Source organism: Melozone crissalis, unplaced genomic scaffold, assembly GCF_028551555.1.
Source record: "Melozone crissalis strain CALT ecotype California unplaced genomic scaffold, PUWL_Pcris_2 ptg000081l_1, whole genome shotgun sequence".
NCBI classification, from domain to species: domain Eukaryota; kingdom Metazoa; phylum Chordata; class Aves; order Passeriformes; family Passerellidae; genus Melozone; species Melozone crissalis.
The window spans coordinates 18,051,353-18,067,476 of record NW_026535858.1 but is presented as its reverse complement, the minus strand read 5'-3'; the positions used below and the strand labels follow the sequence as shown (position 1 = coordinate 18,067,476).

General features: G+C 41.4%; 2 protein-coding genes across 6 annotated transcripts in view; one reads left to right on the top strand and one right to left on the bottom strand.

Moving 5' to 3' along the window:
* Window positions 1–35: 35 nt before the first annotated feature.
* FBXO48 (F-box protein 48) lies at window positions 36–2,882 on the top strand. The gene is made up of 2 exons (XM_054290546.1): window positions 36–491; window positions 1,817–2,882. The coding sequence occupies exons 1-2, from the start codon at window positions 222–224 to the stop codon at window positions 1,976–1,978; spliced, it is 432 nt and encodes a 143-aa protein (XP_054146521.1). The 5' UTR covers window positions 36–221; the 3' UTR covers window positions 1,979–2,882.
* Window positions 2,883–10,989: 8,107 nt separating this feature from the next.
* The window catches only part of PLEK (pleckstrin), a 22,797-nt gene continuing 17,662 nt past the window's right edge, over window positions 10,990–16,124 (bottom strand). For all 5 annotated transcript variants that reach the window (XM_054290543.1, XM_054290542.1, XM_054290540.1 and 2 more), the window contains 4 exons: window positions 15,499–15,603; window positions 13,827–13,910; window positions 13,104–13,173; window positions 10,990–12,262 (listed from right to left, as the gene is read on the bottom strand). In XM_054290543.1, the coding sequence (XP_054146518.1) occupies window positions 12,123–12,262; window positions 13,104–13,173; window positions 13,827–13,910; window positions 15,499–15,603 (399 nt within the window). In that variant the 3' untranslated portion in view covers window positions 10,990–12,122. The remainder of the gene's footprint in view (window positions 12,263–13,103; window positions 13,174–13,826; window positions 13,911–15,498; window positions 15,604–16,124) is intronic.

The following is a 16,124-nucleotide window of genomic DNA, read 5'->3' as shown; positions in this document are numbered from 1 at the left end:
CCCCGTGACGCGCAGCTTCCCTGGGCCGCGCGGCGGCGCCGCCTCCGTGGTCCCGAAAGTGCGGAGATTCGCCCCGAAACCAGCGCCCCACGCGCACACCCGCAGCGGGCGGGTGACGGGGACATGGCGGCAGGCAGGCACCCAGCCCAGAGCGCTGCCGGCGGCGGCCGCCCTCACACAGAGAGGCCGCAGTGACGCCTCCCCACCCCGAGGCCTCGGGGATGGACGCGGAGCGCGCTGCCGGCTGGGACAGCGCCGAGGGAGGAGGAGGAGGACTGGGTGACTTCGTGTCTGCCCTTCCTCCCGAGATCATCTCCCGGATTTTCAGTGGGCTGGATGTCGAGAGCTTGTGCCACGCGTCCGTGACGTGCAAGGTCTGGCACCGCGTCATCGACAGCAACGAGCGGCTGTGGCGGCACCACTGCCTGGCCGTGCGCGCCGTCTGCCAGCGGGAGATCGACTGCGACCGAGGGAATGGCTATTCCTGGAAGGTAAATCCACCTCCAGCGGTTGAACACCGGCAGTGACATAAACGAGAATGCTGGGGGCCAATAGAAAAGTGTAAGGAAATGACATCCTGTCACACCCATCCCAGGGTTGTGAGGGGGACGGCTGCGGTGACAGCGTGGCTCGGTAGCGCATCCTGGCAGACGGACATTTGGTAAAATACACTGGGAGATAAAGCAAAGCTGTCCCTTTTCCTACCAGGACACAACCTGTTCGGCTCGGCATTAGTCCTCCTGCTGCTCCGCACAGCCTCAGCGCTGACCTTCGTCATACACAAGCCCTAACACCAGACAAAACCCACGTTCCCACCGATAGGGCCGGCAGGGACTAGGTAACAGAACTCCGATAGGTGGTGTGTGCTCTCTGGTTGTATTTTGTGGGAATAGATGTGCTGGTTAGGAATGTCTTCCTGAAAAATCATCCTGGATAGTGCTGTCTCAATCCACCTCAAGTGATGCACATTCAGAAGGAAAAAAAAGGGAATAAAAAAGGAAATGAGCAGGAGCTTTTATAAACTGTTTAGAAACTCTCCCCCCACACAGACTGCTCTGAGGAGTTTGCAGCAGGTTTAGCTCCAGAACCTGCTGAATGATCTCTCACTGTTGAAATCAGCCTGGAAGTTGAGATAGATGAGGACCTGATCAGGTAGACCAGATAGGTGGTTCTACAGATTACTCTGGGCCAGCTATAGGGTAGTATCCCACCTTATTTTAGTTAGTGTGTTTGAGAGCACTGGAGGGGTGAAAAGAGAGAAGCAGCAGCAAAAGAAACAAAAGCAGCCGCTAGACTGACATTTCAGTAAAGTTTCTGCAGTGTGAGACACAGCCGTGAGCAGATAGTGGTTACCCTTTCAGTGTGTAGATCTTGCTGCCCTTGCACAGCAATTTCCAGAGCTCCCTGCACTGATTGTCTGTTTTATCTGGAAGGGATTTGAAATAGAAGCTACAAACACACCAAGTCTACATTTTCTCGCCCTTAAAGGCTGGCAGAAGAGAAGAACCCAGACAGCCTCCAAAGTAAAGAAAGGTCACAGCCTTTTTTAAGGTCACACCTTTTTTAAGGTGCCTTTTTTAAGCTGTAAGACAAATTCCTGGTATGGGTCATTCATCTTGACCACCAAAGAATTGAGGCAGGAACAGAAAAGTTCTGCTTCTTGGCAGCATTGCCCTTTCCTGGATTTAATGTCTAGATATCCAAAGGCACATTTCAAATCCCTTTTCTAGCACTACTCTTTTAGTGTAAACTTGTTATATTGAATGCAATTTAAATTGGTTCCTTTCCGAGATCTGACTATGTGTTTTTCCACCAGATTACATTGTTGAGGAACTACTGGAAAAGCAAAGTGAAGCAAGAATGGCTTAGTGGGAAATACAGCAACATTCCTTCACAATTCAGTTTGCCAGAGAAAAGCATGTATCCAATGGATGTCGACACATGGGGAGAAATCTTGGAAGCGGAACTTGAGAGATGATAAACCAGTGCTGATTCTTGCAACTCAGACAGCTTTTGCCCATAGCAGATACACTGTTCAGCAGTTGTGAAACTGATTTTGAACTGATTATAAATTTATGATGAAAACTTCTCCAAAAAAACGTTATGGGTGTCTTTTTTAATTTGCATTTTACTGTAATAATTTTATGTCACATTCTAAAAACAACTAAATATTCAGCTGTAATTTATATTTATAATTGTAATGTTCTACTGCACTGTCAAAAATATGCTGATTATAATTTCAGTTTGCACTTTTTGTTTTGGAAGAGATGATTTTTATATTAAAAAACCCAAAAAAAAAAAACAACCCACAAAAAAACTCAAAAACCAACCAACCCCCAAAAACCCCCAAGGTGTGTTTGACCTTTCAACATGAAGTGTATTGTATCAGCAGCACATGAGAGCCCGCAAAGGAAGGCTGGGGAAGGGACAGATCCAGACACCGGAAAGAATCCTCTGCGCAGCAACGCTCCGTCCCCCTCCGAGCCGAAAGTGAGAGAGAGAGCGAGGAGTTGAGCCCAGCCCCTCACCCCCTCGCTGTATCTCTGGCCTTTCCAAGGAAAAACAAACCCTCACCTGTGAGAGACTGCAGCCAGCTGCTCCCCCTCCGTCTTGGCTACATGTTTTGTCTCTCTTAAGTACCATCGTTATCATTTCTTAGTCAACAGATGGGAAAAAAATCCCTGAGAAAAAAGGGAAAGAAAAAGGAAAAATCCTAACCTCCAACAAGTGTAATTCAGAGTAAAGAGCATTCCTAAATATAGAGGATGTAGCAGAAAAATCAGTGAATTGCAAACTCTGCTTCCAGTATTGTTAGCTGTTCTACTCCAAGATTATATCTAGTTAGCTCAAATTAAAAAAAAAAAACAAAAACAACACAAAAAGGCATACCCAAGTACATTGAGGGTAGTGCTTCACTCCCTGCTCACAGCATGTTTTACCCTGACTTAAGAGAACTAAAAGTGCAAAAAGTGCATCTAAGTTAAGCAAGATGAAAACAATACTAGCAGAACATTCTCATCACCTCAAATCTGCCCAGGTTTTTTTTAATCATAGCATAAGGAAACTGCTCAATAATGGATCTAGTTCCTCACTTTTCTCATCCAGCCTTCACTGTTACCTCTAGTCTGTAACTCCCTGACATTTATCCCCTATTCCTGCTCCTTTCATGCCCTTATGCTGTACGTTCTCGTGTATTTGTCTCAGGATACAGTTTGTAAATAGAATAATATTCAGGTATGAATCCTAAAACAGTTACTTCACTGTGCGCTTGGCTGTAGCTTTTCCCCACTCTCGAATGAGAATTAAGAATCCCCAGTATCTGTTGGGTCTCTGCCTCTATTCAGATCAGATGGCTGTGCCTCTTTAAAAGCAAGGAATTAAACATGCAGCTATGCAATTACACAAGGCCTGCATCTCTAAAGCTGTAGTACCAGTGGTGTATATTTCTTGTGAAAAATCTATTAGTGAGAAAAAAAATATTTAAGTACAAATCCACATAAAAACAAAGTCTTCTTCCTCTCCTTACTCTGACTCTATCCTTTTGTAGTGTATGGTAGAGATAACTCATGCTATATATGTATAAATATTGTAAAAGTCCGAAGTTTTTGACCACTCTGGCTGGGAGCAGAGTCTTATTTCCATTCAATCAGTTCCCAGACAACATTAAGATAATATCGAGTCTGTTCATGTATGAATGAAACATTCCCGGGCCATGGTTGCTGACTTCCCTGGCATCTGCACCTGGGAAGATTGCATCTACACCTTCCTGGACCATGATTGCTGGAATGTCTAAGCTACTCACCAGACCTGCATGGAGAAGATTACATCTGCTGTGCTCAAGAACTCTGCTACATATGAATACAGACTCTACCTAGATGCTCAGACATTCGTCTGGATCCCTGGACCTACCTTTGTCTGTTCCTGCACATGTATGGATTTAGTTCTACATGTGAAGAGACACAAAGAAACATTCGGTCATTCCTGCCTCAGGCAGAATAAACTGTATATAAGCCAGCTGCTTGAAGCATTCCGGGTGAACCACTGGGGAAACGCTGACACTTTGTCAGTCAGATCCTGATTCACCCAGCGCTGACACCCGGGGTTGACGCTGCCCGAGGCTGTGGAGGTTTTTTTCTCAAAATTCTATTTTGTTAACGATCTAAGAAATCTTTGTTAAATTTTTTTATAAATTTGGCTACCGATTTTATAATTTATAACTCTTTAAGGGTTTTAATTCCCCCTGGAGATTTCATTACATCAATTCTGGTCATCTATTCTACTCCTCTCTGCCCCTGCACCATCTACTCAGCCTCCCATCTCTGCTGCAGGATGGATGTGTTCCTTTCCCTTTAAGGACATCCCAGCAGCATCCAGTGGTGCACTCCTTGCACCACCTGGTTTGGGCTGCTAACAGAAGCCACTGAAATGCCAGAAATAGGAAGATTGTAAAAATAGGAAGAATGCCTAAATTAGCATTCATATGTGGGTGTCCTTCCCCAGAGAGCATGCTCAGCAGCTTAAACCACACATGTAAAGCCCACACCACCTGGGGCACACATTAGCTGCCCTCACACCTTGGCTGGTGAAGCCCTTTTTCCGCTCCAGTGCTTACCTCTTACCCACAGGTTTTTGCTGAAGTGCCAAGTTCTGCTTCTGCAAACCCCACTGACCTTCCATTGTCATGCTATTTTTATGCCTCTGACACTTGGAAGGTGTCAGCTGCAGAAAGGTGCCCAAGGTGTCCATCATCTAGGCTTTCCATTAGCCACCTGTGATGCCTCAGGTTTTAGCTTTTATATTTTTCTGATTCCATACTGCTTTAGAGTGTACTTCTGAGCTTCATATTAGGGAGTAGTAGGCTCTCTTCACAGAGTAGGTAGACAAAACAATTCCTTCTCCAGATGGAGACCAAGGACACATGATCCAAATTTCAGGCCCAAGAGCATAAACAACAGTGGACTGAAGAGAGCAAAACAAGGATGAGACTTCATAACCTAAAGCTATAATTGGACAGTTAGCTCCAATATGCTAATGGACCAGAGCTTATAAAAGTGTGAGACCTCGTGACCAGTCATCCATTTTGTGACCGTTTTGAGTTCATCTTGGGTGTAGCCCTGGCTGGGCTCTTGTGCTGCCCAAGGTGTATCCGTTGAGGCCTTCTAATAAATAGGTACTTTATTCTTTAGCTCCATCTAGTCTCTCTTCTAGGTCAGCCTTCACAAGTCTGGCGTTCCTGCAATTCACCATCCTACCCACCTGGTTTTCCCTGGATACAGAGCCCTTTGGAGAAAGCATGTGAAGTTTTTGTGTGCAGAGCTGCTTGCAAATGTTTTCTGCCCACACAAGTCAACTATGCAACAAGGCCTTAAACCAGCCATGCTTCTGTGAGAAAAAAGTCTTCTCTCCTGCACGAAACCCTCTGAGGTGCTGCACAGCTGGATATCAAAAAGACCAGCACTGAAGCTCAGCTGGAGGGCCCCCCAGGTCAATATTTTATTTCTGCATCTCCAAAATCACCTGTGGTGTTTTTAATAACACCTGTTGGTGTTAGAACCTTCTTTGCAACTACTCATTGTTGCAGTGCTCCATTTTTGAAATGACTAGCTGACAGTGTGGCTTTATATCATCATGGCACAGGATGTGGCTTTGGGCCATCACCATTAACTGACTACATGAAAAAGTATGCACGAGATATTTAATCATCACAGAGTTTTAATCAGACCACTCAAATTTCAAGGTTAATTTTGTCAAGTGTTTCTGCCAATAGGCAGAAACGTGCAGATAGTCATGTCTTTATCCTGATCATCTTCGGAAGGTACCAAGTGACAAAGTTATCCTAACTGAAGGCAGAACAGTTGAGCTCAGGACTGGAATCAATTGTTTCAGTCCACCAGAGGTGACAGGAAGACAATAAAAGCATACAGCTGGGAGGGCTTAGGTGGTGGTGGTATTATTTTTTTATTTTCCCTCCAAATGAACTTGAGATGAGGTATATTGGGCTCCCAAGAGCACGTTGACACTTGACAGCTGTTTTTCACCATATTTCTTGTTTAGAAAAGTCCATCTCCAAAACCACAGAAGAAATCACCTGCTGCATTTAACACCTTAAGTCAGCAGCAGCTTCTGATCAGCACAATGCTAAGAATTGAGTGTAGGGGGCCGGGAGGGGTTGAGGCCTCAGTGTGAAGGGCTAGACCCACTTCTGTTATTCTGGTAAACCAAAAAACCCCGGCTACAGCTGTGGGTTGAAAGGGAAGGAGGGAGGTGATGGACTGCAAACTCAGAGATCCTGAATGACCTACCAAGATTAAAGCCAAGAGGATAACTCTATGTACTGGCACAGTTTGCTGCAGTCTCCCCCAGCTCACATTTTAAAAATGTTGTTAAAGCTGCATTTTTAAAAACTTTAAAAACCTTAAGGGGCAAAGGAGCTGCTTTTTGCCAATCCAGGGGTGCTGACTGCATGAGCTGTTTTGTTGGTGAGATACCAGAGCTATACACAAGGGCTTCTCCAGATGCCACAGGACACAGTGGCCATGAGCTAATGTATCACTCATAGCACCAAATATTGTTTTTAAACATTTCCATGGTTTCAGAATGCCAAAACCAAAAGATGCTGTCAACTACCTATTGGAAGATTCAGCTTGAAGACTTGAACTGAAGGTGTCGGTTGAGCAAGCTGGGAGCAGAGAGAAAACTTCAGTCAAACAAACCAGCCACCTTAAGCCTTTAATCCTGTATGGGAAAAAGGAAAAGTTGAGAAAGACAAAGTGGGGTTTTTTTTGCAGCAGTATCTAGTAACTAATAAATGAAATATTACAATACCCCATAAGAGCTTTACTTGTCTGTTCCATTGAAGGAATATTTTCAATAGTTTCCCCTACTTTTCCATCCCATTGCTAAAGAACACATTGCTACTGATATGTGGGATATCCCAACACTTAGGTTTCACACTATATAGACCTTTAACAGCATAGCCAATGATAAAAAGGTGCCAAAAGTCACCCACTGTGGCTGACCAGAATAAATTGGCTTTTCTAATGCATCTTTATTTTTGAACACCACTCGTCTATAGACAGTTTATTTCACTAAGTTACACTTTTCTTTAATTTTAACGAGCAGCTCATAAACGTGTGTACTTAGAGATAACACCAGGAACCTGCTCAAACAGGGACCCAGTACCCATAAAGGAGTTACATGTCTATGTACAGCCCACAAGTATGAGGAGAAGAGAGGAAGTTTTTACTGTTTTAAGGGGGTGACTAAAGAACATGTTATGTTGTAGCAATGCTAAAATGACACTAGGCATTTATGTTTTCTCATCCAAGATCCACTCTATGATGCCTAAAAGCAGAAATGCAAGCTACCTTTAGGATGTTTAAGTCGAAATACTTATAAGAAGAAGGATATGGAAGAGGGCAGAAGAGAATAAAGGGAAAATTGAAGATGTAACTTGGGAAATAAAATGTTTCTTTAAGTAAAAGATATTAACTGAGAGAAACCCAAACCAACAAGCCAATCTTATTTTACCAGTTGTATACCAGAATCATTAAAGACTTCCTTGTAGCAAAAAGCTACATAAGAGTGTTAAAAGCCTGATCTAAATAACTCTTCCTAGTATTCAAAAAGGTCTCACACATGTGCAATGATTTTGTTACTGTACTTTAACCATCATGTACTTGGGAAACACAGCAACTTATGCTTTCAAAAGCAAGATATCTACATACACATATAGCAGAAGCAAGAGGGGACAAAAGAGATGGTTTCTTGATTTTCTTTTGATATACTTTGGAGATTAAGAAAGGATTTTCAGACTTTTCCTTACAATAGGGAAGCAGGTACAGGAAAAGACATACTCTGATTTATGATTATGATTTATACATGATCATACACTGATTTACATAGTTGATACTCTATTAGTCTGCAATAGGCTGTTCTAGTATATTTGATAGAGAGAGAGGCTAATGGCAATACTTTGAGAGTTCTCAATATCCATTTTATATCAGAGTTTGAGAATGTAGGAAGATTAGGATGTCTAATTGTTTGGGATTTTTTAATTAAACTAGTCAATCCCCAGGTCTTTTTCCTCTCCCTTGATCCCATTTATTAATACTCAAAATTGTGGTGAAAAACATACTGAAGGCAAATTTTAAACAATACTAACATCATCTCTCTCCCTTTCAAGTGCTGGAAGCAAAGTTCCATCAGTTTTATTAGCATTTCCGTTTGATTATTTTCCTCCCGCCTGCTCAGTCATCTTTTAATGAGTTGAAGAAAAGGAGGGAAAGACATTGTCATCTTAAAACAAAGGCAGAGACCATGCAGGAAAGCAAAGAGTTTTAATGTAGCCCATAAAATTTCACATGGAAGGCAAATGAAGCATGAAAAGCAGTGTTTTATTCACTTTTCTTATAGTCGAAGTCTCCCTTTTACTGCACTAGAAGGAAAAAAAAAATTAAGCAATCTACAAGACCCAAAGTATGGAAAGTCACAGTTTTTGTTCTAAATGCAAAGCAGGAAGTGCTGTGTTCTTATCAAAACCCTCCTCCCAAGCTTATTTTGAAGCCAAAAAAGAAGTTCTATTTCAAGAAGTCTGATGAGTAACAACAAAAGAAGAACTTTGTTTACCGTCAGAGTTCACTTTGAGCATAGAAAAATCTCTATACATCAACGAGAAGATCACAGCTCACAAACAAAAATTACTTACACTTTTCAAAACACAAACTGAAGAAATACCAACAGAAATACCAACAACCTGCAGAGGACTCTTATCTACTCATTTCCTTTTTCAAGTTCCTCCTACAGTCTCCTACAGTTTTAAAAGGTACAAACTGAAAAAGAACAACCGAAAAACCCACCCCACTGCCCTCCTCCCAAAAAGTCCCACCCTACTTAAATGTTTCTGGCCCCCACCAAAAAGATTATTTAGGGAAATTTTTTCTGGATTTCAATGTTGCCCAAGCTTGAACTCAGAACAAATGGAGAAACACTTCAAACAGTGAAAAGCACTTATCAAGAGCCCTGTGAAGCAAGTAGTTTGAACTTAAAATAACTTCTCAAATATTTGAGAACAAATTAGTGGGGAAAAATAGGTGTTTAATGTTTGTAGTAAAGTGAACTCTAAGCCAAAGACAGAAGAGGTACTACTCCATTGAAGAGTTATAGGTAATGTTGCAAGAAGAAATGAAAAGAAAAACTTTTCTAAAAGAGAGGTTTGACAGTAAATGTTAGATACCTCAGAGGCCTTAATGAGTTTTTTTGTCTTTATGAAACAATTTTGCTTAAATATTGCTAAGTAAACTGTTCTATTATTAAAACACCTTTTCAGTAGGCAGTTCACACTTTCTGTTAACTGTTCTTTCAAATAAAAAGCAAAGACAGCACACTGCAAAAAAAGCACCAAAATAACTACACTTATCAACAAATTATATCACCTTACCCTTCAGAAGAAAGCTGTGGGGCAGGGAAAGTAAACAGCTGTTTGAAAAAAAATGCTAGAGACATATTAAGTCCAAACTACATCCATATGTGTTGTCTGTTGGATTATAAGAAGTACTAACACTGACTCAAGCTAAAAGCTTGTTGGGCTGGGGTTATTATTTTTTCAGCATCTGTGTTTGTGGTTTGCACCATTTTCTTTTAAACTTCATTTTAAAATGGAAGTAGGAGCGCTGTGTCTGTGTGGGTGTTTTTATGAGTGCGTGGTTAGGCAACATTACGAAAAATCTGACTCTGACTGTAGTAAGCACGTAGGCAGTGTTCCAGGGGAGAGAAAATTGCTCAATGCAGGTTGTGGCAAGACAAACATGAACTTAAGAGGATATTTATATAAGATTATATTACACAAGTCTTTCAGACTGAAGATAATAAATACAATCCCTATCTACAATGATTTGTGTATTTTGCTGTCCTTTAGACTAGGTCTTTCTTATAAGTAAAAAATAAACCGACGTTAATGTAGTAGTTGCTGAGAGTGTGGTAGAAGTGTGATTTAAATAGTTAGAGGGTGAAAGTTAGAGGAAGCATGACACAAGTAGGTCTGCTCTTCTGTTTCCTCCCTTTTGTTGGTAGTTCCTTGCACAAAGCTGTCTCTCTCTTCTTTGTGCCTGTATTCATGATCTGTGCCTCTTCCATGCCTTCTGAGTTACTGAGCTGGCCTTATCATTTCTGATTGACATGTAGCTGCTTTTTAATTCTGAATTCCCTTGGACAAGATCTTCTCACTGCTACCAAGAAGCAGAGGCACCTACAAACCCTTGAAATGTGTCTTCTGAAGCACTAGTTATGAGATCACAGACCTCATCAATATAGGATAGTACAAATATAAGAGCTGTCCCATAAATACACTGACTATCATCCTCTGCCTGAGAAAACACCATTTATGGTGGACAGCCATACCTTGGACTGGGCACAAGTTAAAATTATAAGGTCATGGACTGGTAAAACATTTTAGTTTTATTAAATTTTGGCAGCCACATCTCTCCTTTGGTAAGCTGGACAAGTTTCTGTTATGTGGTTGTGCGGGGTGTTTTTGTCTCTTTTCCTGTGCCCTTGGGTATTTTTGGGTTAGTGAGCTCTGAAAGCAAAAAAAGCAGCAACAAGCAGCAATTATCAAGAAAGCAGGCTGAGCAAAAAGTGGGTCTTTTTACCATTAGTCTTCCTTCCTCAGAATGACACATCAGACTTCAATGATCCCGATAGCTTGCATGAGAGACAGGAAATGCCTGCCAGAAACTGATTTCTGCTGGCCAACTGAAGTGGACATGATGATGCAGTGTCTCAGCCTGCTGCTCCTGCAAGGCTGTGTTTTCTTTGGGATAAGAAATGCAAGGTAATAGGGCTTCAGGCTCATTAGCTCAGCTACAGGTATAATTAAGCACAACTGGAGAGAAGCTTTAGGTCTGCATTTATTTTTAGATGGGAGAAATCCCAATAAGAATTCTTAAGTATAAGGTACCTCATTAGATCTATGAACAGAGTTTTAAAGATCAGTCTGTACCAGGAACAGCCTACATGCACAGTCTGACATTAACTTGATTTTCAACTCCTCCTTAGATTTTAAGACTTAGAAATTTGTTTGATATAGAGTCAGACAAAAATGCAAGGATTAATCAGGTGAACTGATTATCAAATAAAAATATTTATTTCAGTTACAAGCACAAGGTTTCTCTTATATTTCTAAGGCACAGAAGCAAGGACTGAGTATGGTACTGGACGTTAAAAAAGGAAAACCTAATCAAAACCACTTCAATAGTTCAATCAATAGTTCAAATAACCAACCCGTGCATCCTTGCCCTTCTCCTGCAAGATTCTTAATTCAAATAGAGTGCTGTACCTAACAACCCACCATCTGCTTTGTAGACCTAAATAAAAGGAAACAATGGTCCCGGGGCAGATTCTTGTGAAGAAATTTGACAAGGTTTAAAATTGGGTGATATAGAGTTTGGAGTGAGATTCCTTTGTGTTTGAAATACTGTGGGAAGAGACTTTTCCTCATATTGCTGTCATGGAGTTATACTTGGTTCCATAGCATATATATAACTCCATGGAGTTATACTGTGGTGTTTCCATAGCTGTCTGCGTTCTTCCCTCCCTGAATACTGACAGATTGGAAAGGAGTGGATCAAGTTTCCAAATGAGTTGACTTCTTTTTCTTGTATCTATGGCATTATTTGTATAAGTGAACAAGCAGCAACAAGATCTGATAAAGAAGAAAGTGTAAAACTTGTGTGGAGAAGACAGTGAAAATCCTGTAACACATCACAGGCTGAGGAGAGTGATTAATTGAGATACTCTCTGTCAGTGACATGACTGTGTTCCCTGTTAATGGTGAGATTCCTAATATCAGCTGCGGTAACAGGTAGAACCTTATCAAGGTCAACTGATTACTCTAAGCAACACACTAATATGGCATATTCTATGTTATAATTTAGTAAAATATTACCATAACACAAGTGGAAAAAATGTTAGTTTGTTAGTGCCCACTATAAAATTGAAACTTCCACCCAGTCCTCAACTGCAATATACAATCACTTTGGGATGATACTGCTTTCTCTTAGGGAAATGCCAAATTTTGCTTTGAATAACTAATTTAATTTGTCTATCTTGTTGGAAGATCATCTTCATTTACCAGTCCTAGAAACTGACTGGATTGCTTTGATCCATTCTGTACGCTCTGTGGATGAGGCTGCTTGCAAGTAATAGTGGATTTCATTTGCTGTGATGATTTCAAAGAGGATGTTGTCAGCATCATACTTCTTGGCTACAGGAAAAAAGTAAGAAAGTCAGGTATGAGAGAATAAAGTCTTGTACTTTCAATGTTTCCTCCTTTACACCCTGTAAGGGGATCTCCTTTCTTTTTACAGCTCAGCCTGATCAGGCCTTCACAAACATTGGGTCCAAGACATGAGTCTCTCTCTCTCTCTCAGTGAAACCACTAATGAATTCTGCACATTTCACTTTCAGGAGTCACAGGTTTGTTGGTCTCAAATCATGGAAGGATCTGCAATCCTGCAGACAGATCCTATTCCCCAAACCGTCCCATGCCTTGCCAGCTACAAAAATAAGATGTTTATGTCATATCTGTTTCTTTTCTGAGATGCCAACAAACTCTCTTGCTGGATATGACAGCCAGCCTCTTATGTGGAGAGGAGAATGCATGAAATTAATGTTTCTTGGTCCTTGCAGCAACACCTTTTCTGTTCTCACAACTTCTAGCTTTGGGAAGGAAGAGAAGATGAACAGTAACAATTTTTCGGCATAACCATTTCTAACATGAAGCTTCCATCCCAAATTCATTAACTAAAGTGATCAAACTCAGCTTAATTTGCCTAAAGGCCAGTTCTCCTAACACAGGGTTTGTGTCATCCTTTTGATCAGCCTTCCCCAAAGTGCTGACAATATAAAAGATTCCCTATTGCTACTTTTACCACAGTGCCCTTCCCCAGTAATTCAGACAGAAGGAGAGAGATCAGTTACTAGAATTGCTGAATTATTGTACATAGATTGCTTTGGAATAAAAAACACTTGTGATTTTAGGCAGATTGAAAGGAGGGGTTTGTATCAAAAATTTATTAGAGAGATCATTCTATATGGTTCCTTACTGTCTGGCATATCTTCCACTGCTGTCACCACGCAGCCCCTCAAGTGAATTGCTCCCAGTGGTTCTTCTCCCTGGGGAGAACATGAAATCAAAATGAAATGCAACACTTCTGAAACCAGTAGCATGTTAACATATGGCTACATTTCCAGAATGGAGACAAAACCATTTTATTACTTAGTATGTCTCACCTGAGAGAACAGAAAATTTTCAGTCGGTGTTGACATGGAGGGTTAGGGCTGTGGTTAAATACCCTAAATAAATAGGGAATCTCTTGTGATTTAGAATTCAGGATCTACAGAGTATGTAGTGTGGGAATGGGCCCATTAAAAATACACAAGAAATAGGATGCCATGTCTCAGCCTAGCATGGCAAATACCTCAAATATAAATTGCAAAATTACTGCATTGTGTTCGTTTGCACTTAGGACCTAATTTGTTTTGATCAAGTGAGAGTATGCATTAATTCTAATTAATCACAAATAAGAGGTGAAATACAGATTGATGTTACTTATTCCCAGGTCTGGGGGGCACTTGCCACCCTGACTTTACAGCCCCAGAAACTATCCTTCACTCTGCTTTTCCAGAGGATGGCTAGGCCATGGAAGAACAGTCCCACTGTCCTGCCTGATCTTCCCTGTCACATTCTCATGCAAATACTCCTTTCAAGTACTTCTACAGGGCACTGGATTCAAAACAAACAGGGAAATAAACCAAATCTCTCTCACTCCAGCAGGATCATAATAGTGAAGATATGCAGGATCATCTCTTAAAACGAACTTTCTCACTTTCCAGTTCTTCCTCCGATGTCCCTAGGAAAATTCAAAACCAGGAATGTCACAGAACTGCTTGGCCTGCATGCAAATCTTACCCACTCGTGAGAAGATGGGCAAATACAAAAGGGAAATAAACAGAATATTCTGGACAGGAAATACTCACTGGAGTAGGACTTGAATCTGCCTTTTCTACATTTTAATCTTTTGCACAAGAACTGGGCTATCAAACTAGAACTGGGCTATCAAACAAACATTTCACACAGTCTGGTAGTTATGACATTCACGAGAGTTCTGTGAGAACTGGGTTTAACTACTTGCTAGAAAACATGGCTGCAAAGCGCCTTGCAGGAAGGTACCTTGAATTATTGGCATGGATGAGCTGAAAGTCTTTCTGTCCCTGCAAAGATAACAACAACAAAAATTCTTATCTGGCTTGAACACCCTGGAGGGCTCATGGCTGAGAAGCTCAGGCAGAGATATGGACATAAGTGCCTCATGGCCCGTTTTCATGACTGAAAAGGATGGGTATGGAAGCATTTTCAGCAGAAGCAGGGACCCTCCCAAGCAACGACCCTCAACTCACTGAGGGTGACCAAGTGCAGACTAACACTGGTGGAAGATTGTCATGAACCACTTCCTGTGGCATTTCAAAATACAAGTTTCTCAATTACTTCCTGTTTGCATGGAAGCTCTTACGAACTAGGTTGGTAAGAACGTGACAGAGTAAAAGAGCAGCAAGGTGTGGGTCTAATTTCTTCCATTGAGTAAACTGATTAAACAAGAGAAATACTTGTTAGCACCACCAAAAAGTTCCAAGGCCCTCAAAGACTATTTTAACAGTGCAGGTTCAGACTCAATATTAGGAAGCATTTCTGTAGAGAGAGGGTGGTCAAATACTGCAACAGGCCGCCTAGAGTGTTGATCAATTCACCATGTCTGTCAATGTGTAAGAAGCTTTTGGACAACAAAACCCTTAATGTGCTTTAACCCTTGGTCAGCCCTGAAGTAGTCAGGTGGTTGGACCAGAGGATTGTTGCAAGTCCCTCCCACCTGATCCATTTTATTCATTGAAGAATCCTGATTTTGCCTTCAGTTCACTGATATCTGCTTGCAATGGCCTTGGAAACACAACATTCACTGTATTGCTTAAAGTTTTGCAGGAAATGAAGGTATCCCGTTATCTTCTGTCTTATACATCAAATATTAGTGACTGAAACAACTCCTTTGCTCAAGCATGCTGAAAAAGTCCACGAAAACTGGCAACTGAATCCAGTTTTGTGTCCAGAGGGACACAGAGTGACAGCTTTTTTACCCGAGTTCAGTTTTGCATTGTACCAATGACTTGTCGCATCTTCTGTGTTAGGACTCTTTCCTAATTAAAGCTATCAACTGTTTTATTTTGTGGTAAGAGCAATTAACCTTGCAATATTTGTCCATAGTCCTGCTGCTGTGCTGCAGCAAGTGTTCCTTGTGCAAAGGAAAGAGAGACAGAGAAGAAACCTGCCAAGAGTGGAGATGCCATAGGGTAGTTTCTCTCTTATGTAAAGCTTTTAAGTGTAAAAGAGTAATCTTGCACCCATGGAACATCATCCTAGTGACAGGATGGAACATGGGCAGCACTGACCTGTTTCAGCAAACATCCTTGTTTGACAATTGTGCCTCTGAATTCTTCTTTTAGGACCACATCATCATCACTGGAATATCCCTCACAGAAAAATCCACTGTCTGGCTGCAAGACCACAAGAGAAATGTTACAGAAGTTACATAGTTGCTGCATGCTTATGTACATGTACCAATATGGCATCTTTTTGCTTCCCTCCATGCTGTTTTTTGCCACCCCAAATAAGATATTATTATTATTGTTGTTGTTGTTATGGTTATTGTTAAATACTGGAAGAGCCTCCCGGTGAAGTTGAGGAGCTCTCCAAGTCACCGTGGACACATTTCAATGTGAGGTGGAACCACACTTCTAAGATACCAAGTGAAGACATTGACTTTCTGTGGCCTCCTCACACCACACTGGCATTGAATCAATCTAAAAATAATCCAAAAGCAAGCAGGTCACACATGGGCTGCTACAAGAAGCAGCCCAGGAGGCCACAAGGCTGCCTTTACCAGGAGTGTCTCTGCTAACAGGTAAAGTCCCCCTAGCACAAACATATTTAGGAAAACAAATGAGTAGTGGGAGAGTCATTCTGCTGAAGCGAAGTGATTCCATGTGGTAAATATAAACAGAATTGTAATACCAAT

Excerpts from the sequence above, each read along its gene's own strand:
- FBXO48 (XM_054290546.1), top strand. The coding sequence starts at position 222 with ATGGACGCGGAGCGCGCTGCCGGCTGGGACAGCGCCGAGGGAGGAGGA. Across the intron at positions 492-1,816 it reads GGAATGGCTATTCCTGGAAG|ATTACATTGTTGAGGAACTA; the intron begins GTAAATCCACCT and ends TTTTTCCACCAG.